Source organism: Rattus norvegicus, chromosome Y (assembly GCF_036323735.1).
Source record: "Rattus norvegicus strain BN/NHsdMcwi chromosome Y, GRCr8, whole genome shotgun sequence".
NCBI lineage: Eukaryota > Metazoa > Chordata > Mammalia > Rodentia > Muridae > Rattus > Rattus norvegicus.
Genome location: NC_086040.1, coordinates 55,380,345 through 55,402,029, shown reverse-complemented (window position 1 = coordinate 55,402,029; position 21,685 = coordinate 55,380,345). Strand labels below are relative to the sequence as shown.

Genomic DNA, 21,685 nt, shown 5'->3' with positions numbered 1-21,685 from the left:
CAAGAGTCCTGTGGGATGGCTGGGCTGTTGAACTGATGATATGTGTGCTTTGGTGTTTCTTCCCAAGTAAATCACACAATGGGATTAAGGGATACTGGTTGGTTTTATATTACTGTGACCAGACACATTCCCAGCAGATATATTTATTGTGTTTGCCCTTGTAAGGCCAGAATTATTGCCAGCCTCATTTGAAATCATCTTCTGTCCTACCAGAACCTCACTTTGCCAGCCGCTCCCCAGGCCCTCCTTAGCAATTAGCAACCACACACTCAAATAAGGACCAATGTCCCAGGAGATGGATGTGATGCAACAATTAAAACACACACACACCAGGAAGGAGAGTGGGATATTATTTAAAATGATTTCTGCCCAAAGAAGAGTGAAGTCAATATAATATTAAAGTTACATTCTTTTATCTCCCCCTCTTCCCGTTAAATGTTTGATAATTATCTGCTTAATATCTGACCTTTCTCAGGACCACACAACACAGATTATATCCACCACAGCCTTCTTCATGATTACTGTGGGTGTTAAGTTATACTTCATGGACTAAAGGTATTTCCTATTCTGGTGGAGCATAAGGAAGATAAGGTTTCTTCCAGAAACTTCATATTTTACAAATGCAAAATGCTGCCCTATTCAGAAACAATGCGAAATCCTCCATAGCTCAACATGGCTTCCTGACTTCTGATTAGAAATTTAACCCACATGGCATTGTCAAGGAAGGAATGTGCACCTTAAAGAGAGACTGTGGTCTGACAGAGGAATGGCTTTCAAAGATTCATAGGTGGGGTTCTTGGGCTAAGGAGCTTGCTTAGGCAGTAAAGTGTTTGTCATGAAAGTATGAGGGTCTGAGTTCGGTCCCTAGGACCCACGTTAAAAAATAAAAGTCAGACATGTTGGCCCGGAATCCTGGTACCACAGAGGTGGACAGATGGATCCCCGATGTTCTCTGGTCCACCAGCTTGACTAGTATGTTTGGGGTGTAAGTGTGAGACTTTGTTGCAAGAAAACAAAGCAAGGCAGGGTAGAACTGTCTCAGTTACTTCTCTTTGCTCTGATGAAATACTGTGTGAACTATCTCAGGGAGGAAAGGGTTAACTTCAGCTTGATCAGTGCCCATCACGGAAGAAAGTCAGGGCAGGAACTCAAGGCAGAGACTTGAAGGCAGCAACTAAAGCAGAGGCCATGGAGGAACAACTGCTTACTGGCATGTTCCTCATTGCTTGGTCAACGTGCTTTCTTCTGTAACCAGGACCGCCCACCCAGAGGTGGCGCCATCCACAGTGGGCCTCCACACACCAATCATTATTCCAAAAGATGCCTCACAGATCTGTCCACAGGCGAATGCAATGGAGGTAAATCCTCAGCTGAGTTCCCCTGTAGTAAAATAATAATAATAATAATAATAATAATAATAATAATAATAATAATAATAATAATAAATCCTGACCCGGGATTTCTCACCTTAATGGTTTCTGTTCCCGAATGAAAGAAACACGCCCAGCCTCTATATCTAAAGCAGCCCATAGCTGGGCAGCTGCCTACACTCCATGCTGTTAGAATCCACCTCCCAGAAATATCTCCAACTTACTATTTACTAATTTCTATGCTTCATCTTGGCTGTTCCTGACTCCAAGGAGCAGCTCTCTGGGCCATGATCTCTTATCCCCTTTATACAGCAGCTCTGCCCTTCTGCATGTTATTTCCCTTCCATGGCAGCCTATGTCTCCCCTCCTCCTCACTCCCCTAAGGCATGGCAGACCTCTCTGTCCTGCTTGCTCAAGGACCCAAGCCCGGGAACCCTAAATCCCATCTCTCTCTCTCTCTCTCTCTCTCTCTCTCTCTCTCTCTCTCTCTCTCTCTCACTCTCTCTTTCCTTCCCAACTATTGGGGGCTAGCATCTTTATTCACCAATCAGAATTAACTGCGGGCAGGTTCCCAGAAGCCAGGTGCAGACTTTCTCCTGCAAACTAATTTGGGGAACCCAATTAGTATTAGAAAACAAGCAGCTACAGTCTCCTCTTCCCAGTTGTGTCAACTTGACCACTGAAGGGAGTTGAGCCAGAGACTGAGGAAGACACCTAGGGTTGACCTCTGAGCTCCCATGCTTATGCTTATGCAACCACACACACGTATCTATTCATTCATTTAATTCCAGAACAGGATATTGATGTAGAAGGCAGGGAGAGTGGATCTGGCAACAAGTAGATAAAAGAGAAACAAGTATTTGTAATCACCACAGAGAGCTCCCTTCTTTCCTCTCAGAACAAAGGAGAGTACAGCCAGAGTGTTCTCTGACTAACTCTGTAGGTGCTTCTCAAGGGCAAACCCCAAACCTGCAGGGTTTCCCCCCAAGCCTTTGTTCCATGATGTGGCAGTGTGCATTAAGTTGAAAACAAAAACAAAACAACAAAATCCCCCAAATAGTTCTAAAAGTACCAGGAAAGATTAAAACCATCTTATTTAACAAGAGATACTTGTTTATTCCTGTTTGATAGATGGGTATTTCTCCAATATTTAGTATTTTTTATAATTATTATTAAACAAAATAGAAATAGAGTAGAAAGGACGAGAACAAAACAAGAAGTGGTTGCTGGTCCTCTGGGGAAACACTAGGTAGAATCAGGCTTCTTTTAATTCTGGGAAAGCTCAGGTTTGACAATGCGGACTGTGTGTTATTTCATGGTTTCTCGTGAACTCATCTGAAATTTTCTTTTGCATACTATACTGAGGCACCCTTCTCTCTTGGACCTGTGTGGTGTTTTGCATGCCCAGGGTGCCCTTCATTCCTCAGAGAGATACACTCAGGATTCTGCCAGGTGCTAAGCACACGTTGGTGATAGTCCCACATGGTCCTCTCTTTGGTGAGCCTGAGAGAGAATGGGTCAGGGGTCAGCTAATAATGCTGACCCTTTCATGCTAGTGACAGCTTTATAATGTTTTATTTATTAAGAAATGGTAATTTACTTTAATTAATTAGTTAGTTAATTAATTAGTTAATTAATTAATTAGTGTGTGTGTGTGAGCTCGCCAATGCACATGTGTAACCTCAGGTCCTCAGGCCTGGCAGCAAGGGCCTTGACCTGCTGAGCATCTCACAAGCCTGGAGCAAAATGCTGACCAAAGGAGGCAGGGGGCCTTGAATGAAGTGTTTACTTTTCCTTTACTTTTTTTTTCGGACCTGGGGATCAAACCCAGGAACTTGTGCTTGCTAGGCACGTGCTCTACCACTGAGCCAAATCCCCAACTCCAGGTGTTTTCTTTTTAATCTCTTTTATTATTGTTTGAGAATTTATATAGATGAATGTAAGGCATATTTGTTCAAATCCAGCCCTTCATTCCCTACCTTCCAATTCCCTTGTTGCAAAGTCTGTGTTACAGGAAATTTCTAGAGAAGTGTGGATTTTTTGGAAGCCCTGGGTCAGGTCTGAGCTGCTCACATTGGCCCTTCAGGAAGACCTGGGGATTATTGGGAATATTAGCCACTTAGTGTCTGGGAAATGCCCCATTATTTCCATTTTAAATGTCTAACTAGGCCTGGTGGGAGGCAAATTCTTATCATTTCAGAAAAGCCTTCAGTCCCCTTGATACCTGTCCCCAGCCCAGTGTCAAACCCAGAGGGCTCTTGTGTTTGGTGAGGATTGTCCTGGTGTGCTCTGCATTTGCTCAAGGACTCTGGGTGTTGGTATGACTCAGACAGCTTAGGGCTCATGGCTTCTCTGGATTTCCATGAGAGAACTCCAGTCCTTCTGCAGACTTGTTTTACAGGGTGTCGGTACTGCTATTTGCATTCCCATTAGGGGCTGATTATTACTCTGGCTCATTATCCTCTCACTGGAGTCTGGCCTCCAAGGTTTGCCCTTCAGACTCTTTCTCTTTACTTCAGGGAGGTAGCATAGAGCAGGTCACAGCAGAAAAGATGCTGTGATTCAAGTCGAGGTAGAGTGTGAACTTGGGAAAACTGCAGTTTTGTCTGATGTTTGATGTCTGGATTTGCCTTCCCTGAGATTTTTGCCCACCCCCCCATCCCTGCTACTTCCTTTCTTTGCCCTCCCTTCCTGTCCTCCATCCTTCCCCACTTCTTTTCCATTGTGAAAACCACTGCTTCATAACATCTTACTATTAAAAATTACAGAGGCAAAGTCATTGGACCTTGTAGTCACATGACTTCACACAGGAGACAAAGATACTCAACATTCCAGCTGAAGAGATTGGTCCCTGCTTCCCTCTGGTGCACCTCCTCCCTTTCTCAGATAGCTTGAATGAGAAATGCTCCTCAGAGATTGTAAATGCAGAAACAGAGCTCTCACCATAAGGGACTAAGGATGATTTATTCTGCAGCCATGTAGACTGATCATGGTCCAAGAACACAAATTTAGGTCACCCCTTATTCCAGTGTGGACACAGTTTCATAAAGTTTCATAGTTTTACATAACAAAGAAAAGTATACATTGTTGGGCACACTGCAAGGCAGTTAAAGCCAATTGGGGGGATCTTTTCTATGGCCACAGGATGCTATCCGATGACATTCTTAGCTTTTGGATTGGTGGTAGCTAGGGGTTTACTAAGTTAATAGATTCCGAAAATCTTTTTTTTTAAATCTATGATATAGATTAGTTTTGACAAAGATGTAGGCAAAGAATTCTGGGGACAAAAACTACCAGGTAACTAGTCTCTGAATCAGCAGCATTCCAACATCTCCTCACCACTGCAGTTCTAACCAGTCAGTCAGCTTTCGCAGACAGCTTCTTCCTAGAAATTCTCATTTAAAGTGCACACATGTTTAAACAGTTGGACCTCAGTTGCCTGCACTAATTTGCTAAGGGATTGTGGAACATCCTGGACACGGGGACAAGAGAACCACAGAGGCAGACTGCGAGATTCATGGCCTGCCTGTCTCTGACTCCAGCCTGGTTCTCTATATTGTGGGAGCTTGGTGTACAGTGTCAGCCTCTTTTTTCTTCTGTCAGGTACTTTGTTACGACAGTAAGGGAACTGATTAGCACAATGAATAGCAGTTTAACTAACTAGAAGCAGTCTTGAAAGCCAAAGGTACAGATCTGGCTTTGTGCTGGGTGAAGAGTTGGTGAAGATTCTGTTGTCTCCTTTCAGAATGATGAGTTGACATCTTGTCTGTGGTTGTCATTGATTGGAAGGCAGGGCCTCAACCATTGAAACTGAGTGAAGCTGATCCCATATGGACTGAAGTTGGCTCCTGCTTTATTGCTGTTGTCTTCTGAGCACATGAGAAGAATGGGAAGCAGAGGAGGTCACTATGTGACAAAGGAGGCAGGGATGGACGATGTGTCCACAAGCCAAAGGGTGGTGGCATCCTGCAGAATCAAGTGGGAGGGCAGGGAGCTCTCTCTCTCTCTCTCTCTTTCTCTCTCTCTCTCTCTCTTTCTCTCCCTCTCTCTCTCTCTGTATGTCTGTGTGTCTGTGTGTGTGTGTGTATGTGTGTGTGTGTATGCGCACGTGAGTGCGCAAGCACAGCCCTACTGACACTTAGGCTCTAGACACTCACCTTCCAGAATGCTGACAGAATGAGCATCTGTTGTGATATCCCCCATGTATGGGCATGTGTTGTAGCCACTTTAGGGCACTCACACTGAATCCCTTGCTGCTCTCAACTTGGCCCAAGTCCAGTGGGGATGAAATGGCCACACAGAAGGGGAGATGCTTCCCCTGAAATAACCCCTGTAGTTCCAGTCACAGCTCTCAGTTCTCTGGGTTGAGTGGTTGTATATCCCAGGGCCCATTTGTAGTCAGGACCCTGTTCTTAAGCAAGTGCTATTCTTGATAGTATTATCAGCCAACTCTTGGTGGGATGTCTGCTGCCGGAGCCACTGCTTTAGTTTCTCCATGGACAGTGGCACTGAACTTATGGGATTATTTCCATCTTTGTGCTAGACACAAGGTAAATCCTCTCAGCCTCTGGACTGCTCAGTGTGGGTCTTCTTCCTCCCCTTCTGTTTATCACCATCTGAGAATTCAGGATGGGTCTTTATGTGCAGAGCTGAGAGAACTGTTCTCTGCCAGGCGAGCCTCTCTTCTCTCCACTTCCCCAAAGCTTCATGTCTCATTCATGTCAGCACAGTGGAGACATGGCTGGTGGTGTAGGAAGTCGTTCTAAACTCAACTGGGAGCTTGTCAGAGCTGCTTAGAGGGGCAGAACTTGTGGATTTCTTCCTGCAAAGGCAGGTCCACTCTGTGGAGAAGGGAGGGGGCAATAGCCTGAGGGGTAGAACAGAGCCCAGTCTGCTCCACGCTCCCTTGTGTTTCCGGTGTATCTTCATTACACAGTTTTGTTTGCTCAACTCAGTTTTCTGTAGCATCACTCTGGGCCCCCTTTGCTTGTGGTTTGAAATTTTGAGCTAATGCTAAAGTAACCTCTGGAAAGGGGTGGAGCTGGGATATGTAGTTTCTTCTGTTCAAGTAAATCACAAATTTGTAAGCGGCGGGCGAGGTTTTTGCAAGTTTAGCTATTTTCCTCTCTGAGTTTCTTTTATCTTCTTCTTTGAGGCCGGGGACTTGGGCAGGGATCCTGGCTGTTTCACACTGCACACCTAAGGTCTTAGGATGTGCTGCTGGGGAAACAACAGCCATTGGCTACATCATTCCCTCCCTTAGCAGTGGACCTTGGGAAACATTTGGTATCCAAAGGACAGCACTCAGCAAGAACGTTCTTTGCTCTGCTTTAGTTACATTGACTGAATGAATGTTGTTTCAGGACCTCTGGACATTTATTTATTCATGGCTTGTGTTGGGAATCCACTGGAATGGACGCATTCCCTTCTGGAGGGAAGAAGGAAGGTCAGAAGTTTCAGGAAGCTTAAGAAACCTAAAAGGCTTAGGATTCTCGAAGGTTATGACGCTCAGGTCCTGTTCCAAAGAGCAATAAGATGAGAGCAATTGCCCTGGGGGTCAGAGGCAGCCATGTTGAAGGAAGCTTCTTGGGTGGAGCTGCCTGCTAGTTGGGCTAAAGCTACAGGATGTAGCTATTTTGAGTGTCACCCATGCTGGCGTGGGTTTTCCACTGATAGAGTTGTCCAAGCCACTCGTTTGCTCCTGAATAGCCATAATAATGTACACCTGGCATTAATAGTTTGTAGTTGGAGGTCTATAAGAGGTGAACACACATTGCTCTGGTCTACCCAGGATAGGTCATGTAACATAAGCTGCTAGACATTCACGTAGGTTAAAAAGCAGCAGAAGTCACTCTATGTTAACATAACCAGAACTGGGTAGCTAAGCGAGCAAAGGTAATGCTGGGTATTGGGCACAGTTTCTAGTTGACACTGGGGAGGAAAGATGTTGGTCATCTTCGCTCCTCATCCCTGCACCTCTGTGCTGGTCCAGATACCACCAGGCAGGACACCATCCTACAATCCACATCTACACTGGTTTACTGACCAGATCCAATACTTCAGGAACCTACAGCACTACAATGACCTCACTCCCTCTTCCTTGAGCGTTCCTATGACTCAACTCTTTCCATTTTTGCCTCTCTCTGTGAGTCTGTGTATATGCGTGTGTGTCTATATTATAGATGTCCCATTTTACATTAATGCAAACACATGGGGGGCATCTTTAAAAATGACTGCTGACTGTATCTCACCCCAAACAAAATGCTGCAATGCAGACATGGTGTAGCTCAGTACCAGAAAGAAATAAGAGATGTTGAGAAATCTACCCAGCTGTTCCTAGTGTGACGTGTAGTTTAGACGTCTAACACAAGCTTCTGGCCCTACCATATGGGTTTAAGATACATATTGTCCCAGTACAATGTTCAAAGTTGGGACTATGAAAAGCGATTGGACACTGTGGGCTGTCATCAATGAGTTCATCTGTAGATGGATGTGTATAAAGGTGGCGGGAAACTCGGAGATAGAAAATTAAGGAACTTGGTCATTTGGGACATGTCTTGGAGAGTGATTTTTGTCCTTGGTCTCTTCCTGTGTTGGTGCTTCTTGGTTGCCAATGAGATTAGCAGTTGAGCTCTATCGTGCCCCTTTCATGGTCATGTGACCATGGACCAAAACCTATAAAACTGTGAACCAAAGTAAGTTTGTTAACTATGTGAGTTGCTAGGCAACTTGTTAGAGTGGTGAATGGGATTAACATGAATGTGGCCAAAAGTTTTGCTGACCATACCAGTTCAGGTCCGGATATGATGTAGGAGGACCCATGATTTAATCCTTTAAACTCTTTGTCTGGAGGCTGCACGCTAAGAGAAGACCCAATGTTTCCCAAGTGGTTTTATCCAGACGATTCTGCCAATGTATCTGTTGTCTTAGCAAATCAAGAACCTTGCTGCTTCCCACTCTGATCCTTCTCCTGACTTCACTTCTGTGTTTTTAATAGACTTCGATATCATATGAACTAGTGAGAAATGAGTATTAAAAAAAGAAGGAAGCTATGAATTTTGCTTTAAAATCATTAAATTACACTTAAAATAAAGGATATTTTAAGTATGTAAATTATACTTCAATTAAGCTACAGAAAAGGCTTGGTCAACTGTGATGCTTGTCATGTGATTTGCTCTTTGTCATAGTTCCTGTGACTTTGCTCTTAATAGTAGTGGGTTTTAATACAGATGACTCAGAAACCAGTGTAACCATGCAGGGAGAACACTCCGTTCTGTCAGGGAAAAAAATCAGGTCAAATTCATTGGCTTTCTTATGAGGGTTTTTCTCATCACAGCTGAGTTGGCTAGAAGTTGGACAGCTATTGCCTGAGAGCAAAGATGGAGAGAGCAAAATGTTTACGGGGATAACTAAAGGTTGTGCTCATGAAAGGGGTTGAGTTTCATGGAGTGCATTTGCAGAAGCTCCAGCGGCTGATGGAGCTGGGTGCTAGGACCCTTGCAAGACTGCCATTATATGTTTTGTGATGTCACGGCCGAGTGTGAGATAAGGCTAGATGAAGTGGAAATATTTTGTTTTCTTTGGAAATTCATTTGTGTCACAGGATGTTTTTCTGGAAGCTATGTTAGGAGAGGATGTTTTGCTGAAGCAGACACATGAAAAGGCATGTGATATTTCGCTGGAGCACATGCTTGAAGGGGGACAGGATGTTTATGGAGAACATAAATGTAATCCCAAAGAGAGGGAGAGGACATTTTTACATTGCTACACCTTGCAAGGCTTCGATTGTCTTTGCTGGTCTTCGTTCCATAATGAGAAATGCACAAAAGAACCTGTGCTATTCAGGCTCCTTCTGGCTGCTTCTGCTGCTTCTTGTTTGTTTTTTAGAGCCTTGTGGTCTCTGACAGATCAAGGCACTGCTACTGATTCGTTTTTTGCGTTTGCTATTGGAGCATACTGCACAATGAAGATTGGGATTGCCCCAAAGAATTACTTCTAAATAGGTCCACAACTCTCTGCCTTTTCCTATTAAATTTCTCTCTCTGCTACCTCTGGTTGGTGGGATAGAAGGGTGTTTGAAGTGTTTAAGAACACTGAATAAAGTAGGTTTTGATAAATCTAAACCTACAGATAGATTCATGGGTTTTGAGAAAGGGCTATGTCTCCTGCTGAGAGGAGATGATATATATGTTGTGACTTTTTGGTTCTGTGGTCTACTGTGACCCATAAAATGGCCAGTGACTGACAGTCTCCCAGTAAGTGTAACACACACTAAAATTCTTTTGCTTGGCATTGGGATCTGTAGAATGTATTCATTTCTTGTCTCATACCCTCGAGTATTCATGTTGGTGACAGTAGTTACTCTTCAGTTCTGCCATACAGGGAAGTGGGTCTATACACTGAGAGAAGAGAGTGGCTGGTGGTGAGTATGTAACATGGAGTAAGAGAAACATTACAGTGCTGGGTCTCTCACTCTTTTTTTTTTTTTTTCCCAACTTGACAATCTGGAGTCAACTGATAAGAGAGAACAATTCAGGAACTGCCTCCATTAGATTAGTCTTTGGGTAAGTCTATGGAACATTTTCTTCAATAATGATTGTTGTGGGAGGGCCCACAATTGTGGGCAAGTTCATCAGTAGTTATGTATAAAAAGAATAGTCTTTAAGGCTGTAAGAAATAGTATCGGAGCATGCCATGGGGAGTGTAGTGGTTTGAATAAGAAAGGCTCCCACAGTCATATATTTGAATATTTAGTTAGCATGGAGTGACTGTATTTTCAAGGATTAGAAGTGTTAAGAGGTCTGGCCTCATTGGAGGAAGTGGGTGTGTCGACAAGGGTGGGGTTTGAGTTTTCAAGAGCCCCATGCTTTGCCAGTGTTTCTCTCTCTCTCTCTCTCTCTCTCTCTCTCTCTCTCTCTCTCTCTCTCTCTCTCTCTCTCTCTCTGCTTACAGAGCAGTAGCTCTCTATTGCTCCAGTGTTATGCTCCCTGCCATGATGATTGACCAGACTTCTGAAACTGTAAGCTAGCCTCCAATGACATGCTTTCATTTATAGTAGTTGCCTTGACCATGGTGTCTATTCACAGTAACAGAACAATGACTGAGACAGGGAGCAAGACAACAAGCAGTGGTCCTTGTTACCACTTCAAGCTCCTGTTCTGGTTTCCCTCAGTGATGGTTTGTAACCCGTAAGGCAAATAACCCTTTCCACCCCATGTTAGTTTTGATCATGGCATTCATCAAGGAGAGAAGGAAGCAAATTAGAACTTCACAAAAGAGTTCATGAGCAACATTTACCTTTAAATTAAAACAAAGTGTCTGTACTTTTCTATTTGTGGTTATGAGGTAAGCATCTGTTGCTCTACTAGACATATTGTTTCTATAAGAAATTGTCTTACTTAGGGTTTCTATTGTTGTAAGTAAACACTGTTTCCAAAAAGAAAGTTAGGGAGGAAAAGGTTTATTCAGCTTACACTTCTACCATCCTGCTCATCACCAAAGGAAGTTGGGACAGGAACTCAAACAGGACAGGATCCTGGATGAAGGAACTGTGGCAGAGGTTATGGAGTGGCACTGCTTACTCTCTTGCTCCTCATGTCTTGCTTAGCTTGCTTTCTTATAGAAATCATGACCACCAGCCTAGGAATGGTGCCGCTCACAGTGGGATTAGCCCTCTTCCACCAAACACTAAGAAAATGCCCTACACCTGGATGTTATGGAGGCATTTTTTCAACTGAGGCACCCTCTTCTCTCATGAATCTAGCTTGTGTCAAGTTGGCATAATCAGGGTGGTGGTTAGAATGTGATTGTTCCATGGGAAGTGTGGCACATGTAGGAGGTTTGGCCTTGTGGGAGTAGGTGTGGCCTTGTTGGAGGAAGCATTTCACTGTGGGGGTGATATGCTTCTTCTCCAACACGATGTTTGTCTATCCGCTTCCATGCTTCCTCCCTTGATGAAAATAGACTGAACTTGTGAACCGGTAAGCGAGCCCTAATTAAATGTTTCCCCTTATAAGTTGCCTTTGTCATGATGTCTTTTCGCAGCACTGAAACCATCAGACAACCAGCCAGTATAAAAACCACCAAATAGCAGAAATAATCAACGATAGAAAGTATTTTCAAGTCCTGCAGTGAGATACTTATTCTTGAGAGAAGAAATAGCAATAAATGAGTCCATGAAAAGGATGCCTCGAAATACATTCTTGGAGTGTAGATGTGGCTAAGGGTGACCCCATGGAGTGCACAGAGGCTTCTCTGGAGGAGAGAGCTATATGGTCAGGAACCACAAAGCGTATTAAAATCACAACAAATGGCATAGGAAAGACCTCAGCACCTCTGCATTGGAGGCACAGTCAAGAGTTTTCTGAGGATAAGCTTACATGTGAGTAAAAGACGGGAACTTCCTTGCGCTAGATAGGGTAACAGGTCCTACAGGTGTGTAGGAAGGAAACCAGTCGAAGAAGAGCCAGGCAAGACAAGCCAGTGCAGGAGCTCTTTGTGGTCATCTAGGGGCATTGAGCAGAGACCTCAAAACATATTACAGGATGCAACAGAGGGAAACAGTGCTCAGCGAAGCTAAACACAGGATCCACGTAACACCTGACAGAAGTTCACGGCATCCTCATCTTCCCTTTTAAATTTCCTTTTACTGATCATACAAAATAATGGACGTTATGATACTTTCAGGTATCGATAGATATAAACTTAGTTTGGCATTCACTACTCTTGAGTTATCCTCGTCAAAATGTCCTCTGGGGAAGCCTCCACCTCACATCCACCTTCTGTAGTGATGGCTTGGCTGTTCTTTAAGGAACCAAAGAGACCAATATGGATGCGGCCCAAGTTCAACTAATTCTAGACCCTTTCTGTTCTTCCTGGGTCTCCTGCTAAACTTATTGAGAACTCCATTTGGAATTCCTTCGTCCCTCAGTGTCCTCTACTCCCTCATGTATCTTTAGTCTTTCTTCCACATCACCATCAATTTAATCTTTCTTACCCTCTTCATGGTCTCTGCTCTGCATGTGAAGGTTTGATTTATTTAAATAGATGACTTTAGGGGACCAGAGAGATGACCAATGGATCAAGAGCTCGTCTGCTTTGAAACACGACCTGGATTTGGTTCTTTGAGCTCATGTCCAATGGGCCCCAACCACCTATAATTCCAGTCCAGGGGACTTGACTATTCTTGTCTCTGTGGTCTCCTCTATTCATGCCCTGCCCCCACCCACATAATTAAAAATAATACATCTACATATGAGAAACAGGTTTCATTAGGTTTCGTTAGTAAACAAAACCTGATCTTCTCTGATTCTGAGTCTGCTTGGATCAGTTTATTGGGTTTCCACTTGAGTTCCAAGACCACCTCCCTGTTACCTGCCACTCTTTCCCCAACTGTCTGTTTCTCCCTCAAACTTCACCACAGAGAGTCTATCTATTTCTGGGCCCTCTCCACTGCTTCCTAAACATCCATCTTTTTTTTTTTCCTGTGCCATCCCTTCTCCTCTAAGCCTTATCTCCAGTTCTTTTCTCTCCCTAAATACCAGAACAGCTCAGTCCTGCTTGTTTTAGCCTATGTGACATTAGACTTACTGTTACAGCCTTGACCTTTCCGGCTTCCCCTCCATGTTCCATCCACCAAAGCCCGTCTCCTCCACCAAAGTGTTCACAAACAACACGTCACATCTCACATTTTAATTTTTACAGCAAAAACAAATTCCACTGGAAAAGATACTGGGGTTGTCAAAGGCCCTTGGGTATCTGAAACACAGATAAACAAACATTTTCCCCCAATCCTATAAATTACCCATCCAGGTCCCCCACACTTTGTGAATTTCACCTTAATGGATCTTTTCCACCAGATTATAGACGTAGATGTGGACGTCGCCATCAAACTTGATGAAGTACACAGAAGGCTTGGCTAGAACTTGGTAAATGACTTTGCCTATCTTTTTGGACCCGTCACTTCTGGTGTACTGCACGCATTGACCTGTTAAGATGTCGCTGTCAACTTCTGACTTCACCTCTGCTGGAGGAGTCTCTGGAATGATACGGAGGTTACCTTCTGTGTAATCATCCAGTAGCTGGTAGATGTATAGGAGTGGATCTTTTTCGTACGTGATGTAAAACGAGTCCTTCATGATCGGCACCTGGGCTAGGACCACCCCCCTCCAGATGTCCTTAGAGCCATGTTTGCCCTCAAATTTATGCTCCACAGCTCGGCCAACCATGGCACTTGCGAGATGGGCATCTTTCACTTGAGGAAAAACTACTTTGTGAGGCAAGACCTTAAGGTTTAAAATCCTCTCATCGCTTTGAAGTTCAAGTGCGTGGACACAGTCAATTCCATCATACTTGACCAGATAGAGAGAGGGATTTGTTGGCAGTTGATCTAAAACAATGGCCTTCCATTGAGTGATGGTATCATCACCTTCCTTCCATCCATGAGAAATTCTGCAGCCCACAATGTTCCCCAGGGCCTGGGGAGAAGGCCTCCTCCTCCTCCGCTTTTGGAAGGATGGTGTGCTCATCCTCCTCAGAGACATCCGCTTCTTCATGGCTGTAGACCTAGTGTGGTAGGCCACGGCACTCCTGGTCCACTGTCTTGTGGCTATCGTTCTGTGTTCAGGCTTCATACTTGCCCATGGTCTGGGTTTGAAGAGCTCCCCTGCTTAAACCAGACACAATGCTGTTGCCTCTGTCATATGAGTGCCTGCAAGAACAATGGGGCTGGGGTGGGGAGGGCACTGGACCAACGCTCTTGTCTAAGAGAACTTTGGAGCAGGTGAAGAAGGTGATGGTAAACAGGTTTGAGCATCTGAATCTCATTCTGTCATAATCAGAAGTTCATAGGACGCCTGGGCAATGGTGGAGCACACCTTTAATTCCAGGACTCAAGAGGCAGAGGGAGGCAGACCTCTGTGAGATCAAGGCCAGCCTGGTCTACAGAGTTAGTTCCAGGATAGCCAAAGCTACCCACAGAAAAACCCTGTTTCAAAAACCAAAATCTAAAGTTCAAAGGGAAATGAACAAATAGTTCTCTACAGCTCAGAATAACATATTCAGACTTTGCCTCTGCTGAGGAACCTCTCCTTCAATGGCTAGGTCAGTGTGGGATTAAGTATCCCTGTCCCCCACTTTAAGCAAGGAAACAATAGGATAACAAAGGAGAAAGGATAACAAAGGATCCAGAAGGGTGGCCACACCCCTCTTCTACCCTCTAACTGTGAGCTATGTGGCAACATCCACAAGTATCTGCCCAGAGACACAGCACACCAGTCCACTGACTTTCTGTATTGTGCATCCATACCTAGCCCCGCCCCACCAGGTTTATTCTGCGATGCTGTTGCATCTTCGACCGCAACAAGAGTCTTTTGTCTAGGCAACAACAGCCATTTATAAATAATGTCACCTGGGGTTGGGATTTAGATCAGTGGTAGAGCACTTGTCTAGCAAGGACAAGGCACTGGGTTCGGTCCTCATCTCCGAAAAAAAAAAAAAAAGAAAGAAAAAACAACATCAAAAAAGAAATATTATCTCCTAAAATGCACAGGCACAGAGAGGCGCTTTGGCATTTTAGTAGAATTATGAATTAGATATTGTTAGCAAAGGATAATAAACTCTGGAGACTGACTAGCCTAGAACATCTGCCTATCTCTCAAACGAGGAAGACGTTAGAACATAAAGTTACTCGCTGTATGAGGGAAAACTATTAGCTTTCTGTGCTACAGGGTCCCAGTTATCTTCATAAATGTATTTACCGAAAGAAAATGTCCTAGTCGTCCAGATTCTGTCTTCTGAAAGCGGTCAGGCACTAAAAGCCTGTGGAACAATTGTGGGGTTCAGGAGATGAACTGGCTTTCACACACCACTTCGAAACTAGTGAACCCACCTTCAAGGAGTCAAGTGCCCCAAGTGGAAGAGATGTGCAACCTCAGCCCAGTGCTCTGTGACATCATCCAGGCTCTGCTTATGTCATAGAAGCCCTCTCAGGCCAGTTCCTTCCCTAGTAATGCTTAGAAACTTCCAGCATCTAGGTTTTAGCTTCTCATGTAGCCTCCTGGAGACCCAAAATAAAGTCCCCACCCAAATATTCTGATGAATCGAGTCACAATCTGCCCAAATAGCTCTTTTCATGCATTTTTTTTCTGAAAAATTCTTTGGTTTCTGAGTCACCAACATCCTTGGTGGTTATTTTCCCAGCTCCTATCTTTCCTTTGGTTATCTTTAAGCCATTCTCTGTATCAGAAATATTGCTAGCCTCTCTCTCTCCGAGGCAGCCCACTGTAGAGTACACCAAAATTAGCTTTATCAAAACCCACAATTAGAGGAGAGCCATTTTTATTCAAACAAAGCTGGAATTTGCCAGGATTAAATATCTTGTATTGAAGTCAATGGCAATCGTGAATTATGGATTCTTTGCAAAGAGCGAGAAAATATTAGCTCCTGGACCCTCTTCCAAAGTCGGGATAAACTGATGACAAACCCGATATCCACCAGTCATATTTTAAATGTTTTTAAAATTTACCAGCACTTCTGGTTACAAGGAATTTATTAGATAAATGCAGCAAAACAGGATGAAATAGATGAGGTTATTTTATTTTTGAAATATGGGTAGACAGAATACTGGGTGCAGGTAAGTATGTAATTTACCTGTAAATTACAGGGCACTTTAATTGTTTGTGTCACATATTTCTTCAGATCTTCCAAAGGATTCTTTTCAGAACCCTCCACTGTCCCCACTACACTCTGACCATCCCTTCCCTCTTCCCAATAATTCCCTTCCACTTTAACATTATAATTTTTTAAATATACTTAGAGATTAACAACTTATGGCAGCTTTTTAAAATCTCTCCACTTTTCTAAGTGCACCGTCTTCTTTTCCTTCCTTCTATCTTAGTTTTAAGCACATTTTCCACCACACTTTGAGTTTTACTCTCTCTCTGCTCTTATTACTTCTCTGCCATTATGTGCCTGTTGGTCCACTATGTGGCTGACCTCAATGTGGGGTTAACTCAAATACATGATTTTTCCCTCTTTTCACCCCTTCAACTTCCTTCTCTAGGCACCTGCTGAGATTTAAAGCCTTGGGAATTTTTTTTAAGTCTGGAAAGCACACAAACACACAAACACACACATACATACACACAGAAACACACACACATGCACACACAAACACACACACAAACGTAAACATATACACACTCAAACAAACACAGAGACAGAGAGAGACAGAGACAGAGAGAGTCACAGAGAGAGACAAAGTGCCCATGAGAAAACATGTAATCTTTCTATGAACAATAAACAGAGACAATTTTCAAAAAAGTGAAGAACAAGTAGGCAACAAGAAGAATAATCTCATCATAGCCATCAACTTGAGGAGGAAAGATATTGTCTCACTCTAGGCTTCTAGGTACCAGTCTGTTACTGAGAGAAGTTGGGGCAGGAATACAGGCAGGACTCTAGAGGCAACAAAGGAAACAGAGACAACTTAGAAATGCTGAGTACTGGATTGCTATCCATGACCTATTCAGCTTTCTCTCCTTCTTATACAATCCAGGGCTATCTTCATAGGGGATGACACTACCCATAGTGGGCTAGACACTTCCACATCAACCATCAAAAAAAATTCCTTGCAGATGTGGCCAAAGGCCAATCTGATGGAGTCAATTCTTCAGCTGAGGATCCTTCTTCCCAGGTTGAGTCAAACTGACAATAGTAACTAACCAGGACCCCTGCACATCCATTCTGATTGCCACACTGTGTGCAATAGACAATCCATTAGAATAACCTTAGCTGTTGATCACTAGATTAATGGCCTAAACAATGTGATATACATTGATGTGATTTTCATCTATGTGTAAGAGCAAAGGGTTTTGTTCTCAGAAAAATGGAAGGAACTGTAAAATACAATATGTTAAGTAAAACAAGCCAGACTCAGACGATTGGGAAATTTAGATTTTAGTAAGAGATATTAAGTGAAAGGGGGGATTTAGGAAGAGGAAGGGGAGCAGCAGGGTGTGTGTGTGTGTGTGTGTGTGTGTGTGTGTGTGTGTGTGTGTGTGTGTGCAGGTAGAAATGGAGGTGAGTTGTGAAGATGAAGATGGCTAATGTACAGTATAAACCTGTACAAGGAGTCACAAGCAAGCCCACTAACTTGTACATTTAAAGCACATTGATATAAGAGAACTGAGTCTAAAAAAATATTTTGTTTAAATTGGGGGTTTATACTTTAGAGATACTGTAAAGTTCATTCATTTTTTCCTTCCCACAGGTGGCTCTTGCTGTTTCAAGCTTGATAATGGTGACAGGATATGGCAATGAGCTTTGGTGTCTGTACCTCAATAATCACCCGGAATTCAGGTCATTCAGTGAGGCTACCATGGGAAAGGAGATAGTTAGAGACCTTACGGGTACACGACGTGGGAAGAATAATGCCCACCCCCACTATAGATATCCACATATTCACTCTCATCTCTGGTTTGAATGTGTTCACTCAAAAATAATTTTCTGAAGATTAATCCCCATTGGGAATGTAGTTGTGAAGAATTGATTAGGTCAAGAGGGGTGCAACCTACAAATAAAGATCCATTAATGATGCTATTGTGGAAAAAGTTTAAATTATGAAAGGGAGTATGGCTCCCTCTCTTGTCATCCTAGCCCATTGGATCCCTTCTGTCGTGACAACATCCCACAAGAACTTCTTCCTCTGCCGATGGTCTCTTCATATTGGATTTACAGGCTTCTGAATCAGAATCATACAGATTCTGGGGTATTATAGACTAGCCAATCTGTGCCGTTCTGTTTGTCCATACAAGCGTGAACATGCCTCAGAATTGGGAGCAGTGGGTCATATGCAAAATCAAAGCTTGCAGAGAGGACTAGGTTGTTAGTGCTGACTGAAGACAAGATGGGTTCAGGGTTAGCATGTGTGCTCTTCGTGAAAGGAACAGCACAGAGTGTAGATTGGAAAGGTGCAGCTTGGCAGGCACTCAGATATCTACTGTTGGCCTTGTGGGGACAAGGAGCCATTAGGTAAGGGGGAGGATCGCTAGAGATAGTTTCAGCCACTGTTTTTGGCTCGCAGAACCCATTTTAGAATCCTCATCTTCGAGGATGTAAAAGAAAACTGCCTGGAGTCAGCAGATACATCAGTAGCCATCAAGAATGTGTCCACTATTACAGAGGGACTCAGAAAAAGACTGATCTTGGAAGATCCTTTGCCTTCAAGAGATGGAGACTTCTCCCCGGCAACACTGGGTAACCCATCTATGACGGTAAGGGCATCCCACTAAGTCCAGATCAGTGGTTCTTAACCTTGGATTGAGACCCCCATTGGGAGCTCAAATGGCCATTGCACAGGAGTCACATATCAAATATCCTGTATATCAGACATTTACATTACAATTCATAACTATAACAAAATTATAGTTATGAAGTACCAATGAAATAATTTTACAGTTGGTGGAGCTGTATATAAAGGTTAGTTTAGGAAGGTTGAGAACCACTCTTCCTGAACCTTCTAAAATATGCCTGTTGTTACGGACTGGAGGTATAATCCCTTTTATTCAATCAGAGAAATAGAGAAAAACCAAAACACCTCCAAAAGGTTATGAAGGATAAACAGCCACAGTACCCACAGTGTCAGGATTGATGGCATCTTAGAAAAATGATGTCAAAATGGAAATCACATCACACCATGACGATCCCCCTAAATGAAAAGCAGAGGAGAAAAACTAGTTCCCTGGTGGTGGCACCAAGAGAAAACCATTGTCAGAATGGTCAGCAAGGATTTTAAAGCCAGGATTCAAGCATCATTAATGAAAAATTTCCAAAACAAAAGTATCCACATAATCTTGCTGAGGTAATAGAAGAAACAAGAGAAAATCGAATAGGAAATCACTGAATTAAAACAAACAGTAAGAGTAGGAATTAAAGACATGTCTTGGCAAGATGAACAATGAAGTGTAGTTTAGAGCAGGCAGAAGTGCCTGGGGAGATGGCTCACTGCTTAGGAAAAGTGGTTGCTCTTGCAGAGGACCAGGGTTCAGAGGATCTGATGGACTCTATGGTCAAAACTCATACATACACACACACACACACACACACACACACACACACACACACACACACACATACACACACACAGCCCATAGATCTAAATTTAAAAAAAAATAAAGAAAGAAGGACCCAGGTATCCTCCTTTAATCCCATCACTCAGAAGCAACTGATCTCTATGAGTTCAATGCCTATCTGGTTTATACAGTGAGTTTCAGGACAGTCCTACCTACATAATGAAACCCAGTGTCAAAATAAAACAGAAAAGAGTGTTATATTTATTTCTGATAATGTAGGCAACAGAGAAACTATTTCTACAGAGAAAGAACTTATTGTTGAGAGAATCAGTGGGCTGGAAGGAGACCCGAATTCTTTGTGTCACTACTCCATCACAGCCTCAGCAGGAAGCAAGAATGGGTACAGCTAAAAAGGAAGCAGGGCGATTATGAGTAAAGCTGTGGACACGGATCAGCCCATCAGGAAAAGAAGCAGGCAGAAAACCAGCTAGGATGAAATGGCTTCACCAGCCAATGTCTCTGACTGACAGTCTCTAATAGCACCATATGTTCTTTTCCTTCAAGTACCCCTGGACTTTTCAGACACTCAGAAACCACATAACAAAATGTGGCAAATGCCTAAGAAACATGTCTTGTGGGACATATTTGTTTATACAGGTTTCATGTAGCCCAGGCTGGCCTCAAACACACTATGCACCCAAGGATGATTTTGAACTCCTGGTTCTCATCCTGGTAAAGGGACTATGGCCATGTACCACCACACCAGGCTTATGAGGTACTGTAGGTGAAGCCCAGATCTGTGTGAGAGCCAGTTGAGCACTCTGTCCACTGAGCTGCATCTCCAGCCCCTTGTGATGTGTTCTGCTACTACAACAAAACTAAAATAAAAGTCTTCAATGAGAGACCACAGTTGTCTCCCAGTCCAGAAACATTAAATTACACATACACAAGTAATACATATATCAAGAAATAATGAAACTATGTAACAGTAAGAAAAAAAGAATAAGATAGGAAACATACTATCAAAATGTGTGAGACATAACTATGAAGGTGCTAAGAGGAAACTTTATTTACAACACTAATTCTAAGATTAGAAACAAAGACCAGCAACCAAAATTTTAATCTACACTAGAAAATAAGAAAATAATTAATTCAATGAAAAAAATAATTGTTAAAATGAACAACAAAACACTAAAAATAAGAAATTAACAAAAAAAGCCAATGAAACACAATTAGTTTTCCTTTTTTAAAGCAAAGAATGGTATTTTGTCGTCTCCACTAGACCTAAGTAGCAAAATATAAGGTCCATTCTGTTTGGCGATTAAAATAACAAAAAAAGAAATTTCCGTGTTTTAGAGTTTATGCAGAACACAGAACCTGATACAACAGACAAAAATTTTAAAAAAAAAAATTCATCGTTTAAACCCTTTTTAATGACAGTGTTTATTCTCAACCTTTCTCTCCTATAATCAGTTTAATATCAGACAAGATTTCCAGGGTTACCATATGGAGATATGCAGTGTTGAAATGGAAGCACAGCATTGTATTCCCAAAAAAGACTCTGGTTGGGAACATCATTGTTTTTATCACAAGGAAACTAGCACAAGATCCAAGCCCAGTCTCCCCAGTCATTGTCCCATCTTAGAGCCATTTCTTCAGACAGCACTTCAGCTGTGTCATATTTTTCTGCAACAATCGAAACAGACTTGTTTGCTGCACTGTTTGGTTTGCGTGCTGCTTGGGAGATCCCGGACCATCAGACATGACGAAGGTTCTCCCTCACACCCCAAACTACAGCACTGGTATCAGTGTAGAGGAAATAAGAGAGACTGAAACAAAAAGGGAAAAAAAAACTGTTGTTCTTTGGAGAAGAGTGATGTAAGTAGGCCAAGCTGACCTTGAACTTTCTATGTAGGCCAGGTTGGCCTTGGACTTACTATGTAGCCCAGGCTGGCCATGGACTTACTCTGTAGCCCAGGATGGCCTTGGATTTATGATGTAGCCCAGGCTGTCTTTGGACTTACTATGTAGCCCAGGCTGGATTTGAACTTGTGATCTTCGTGAGTACTGAGAATATAGGTGTGCACTACCACACTCAGCTTTGTATCTGTTATTATAAGTGACTCAGCTGTGGCCTCTCATTTGCCAGCCTCCCTCAACATCAACAACAGCATCCACAATCACCTACTAGAATAATCCCATCCTTTAACTCATCTGTTAAGGTAAGACTTTACTGAACAGAGA

The 21,685-nt window shown here is 43.0% G+C and overlaps 1 protein-coding gene across 4 annotated transcripts; it reads right to left on the bottom strand.

Moving 5' to 3' along the window:
- Positions 1-13,046: 13,046 nt before the first annotated feature.
- On the bottom strand, positions 13,047-15,312 carry LOC134478838 (Y-linked testis-specific protein 1-like). Of its 4 annotated transcripts, XM_063280651.1 has the most exons (3): positions 15,128-15,292; positions 13,207-14,034; positions 13,047-13,127 (listed from the first exon to the last, which is right to left on the bottom strand). In XM_063280651.1, the coding sequence occupies exon 2, from the start codon at positions 14,000-14,002 to the stop codon at positions 13,208-13,210; it is 795 nt and encodes a 264-aa protein (XP_063136721.1). In that variant the 5' UTR covers positions 14,003-14,034; positions 15,128-15,292; the 3' UTR covers positions 13,047-13,127; position 13,207. The 4 variants fall into 4 exon arrangements, with proteins under 4 accessions (XP_063136721.1, XP_063136722.1, XP_063136720.1 ...); XM_063280652.1 differs by having other exon boundaries at positions 13,047-14,079; positions 15,128-15,312; XM_063280650.1 differs by having other exon boundaries at positions 13,047-14,034; positions 15,128-15,312.
- Positions 15,313-21,685: the final 6,373 nt, after the last annotated feature.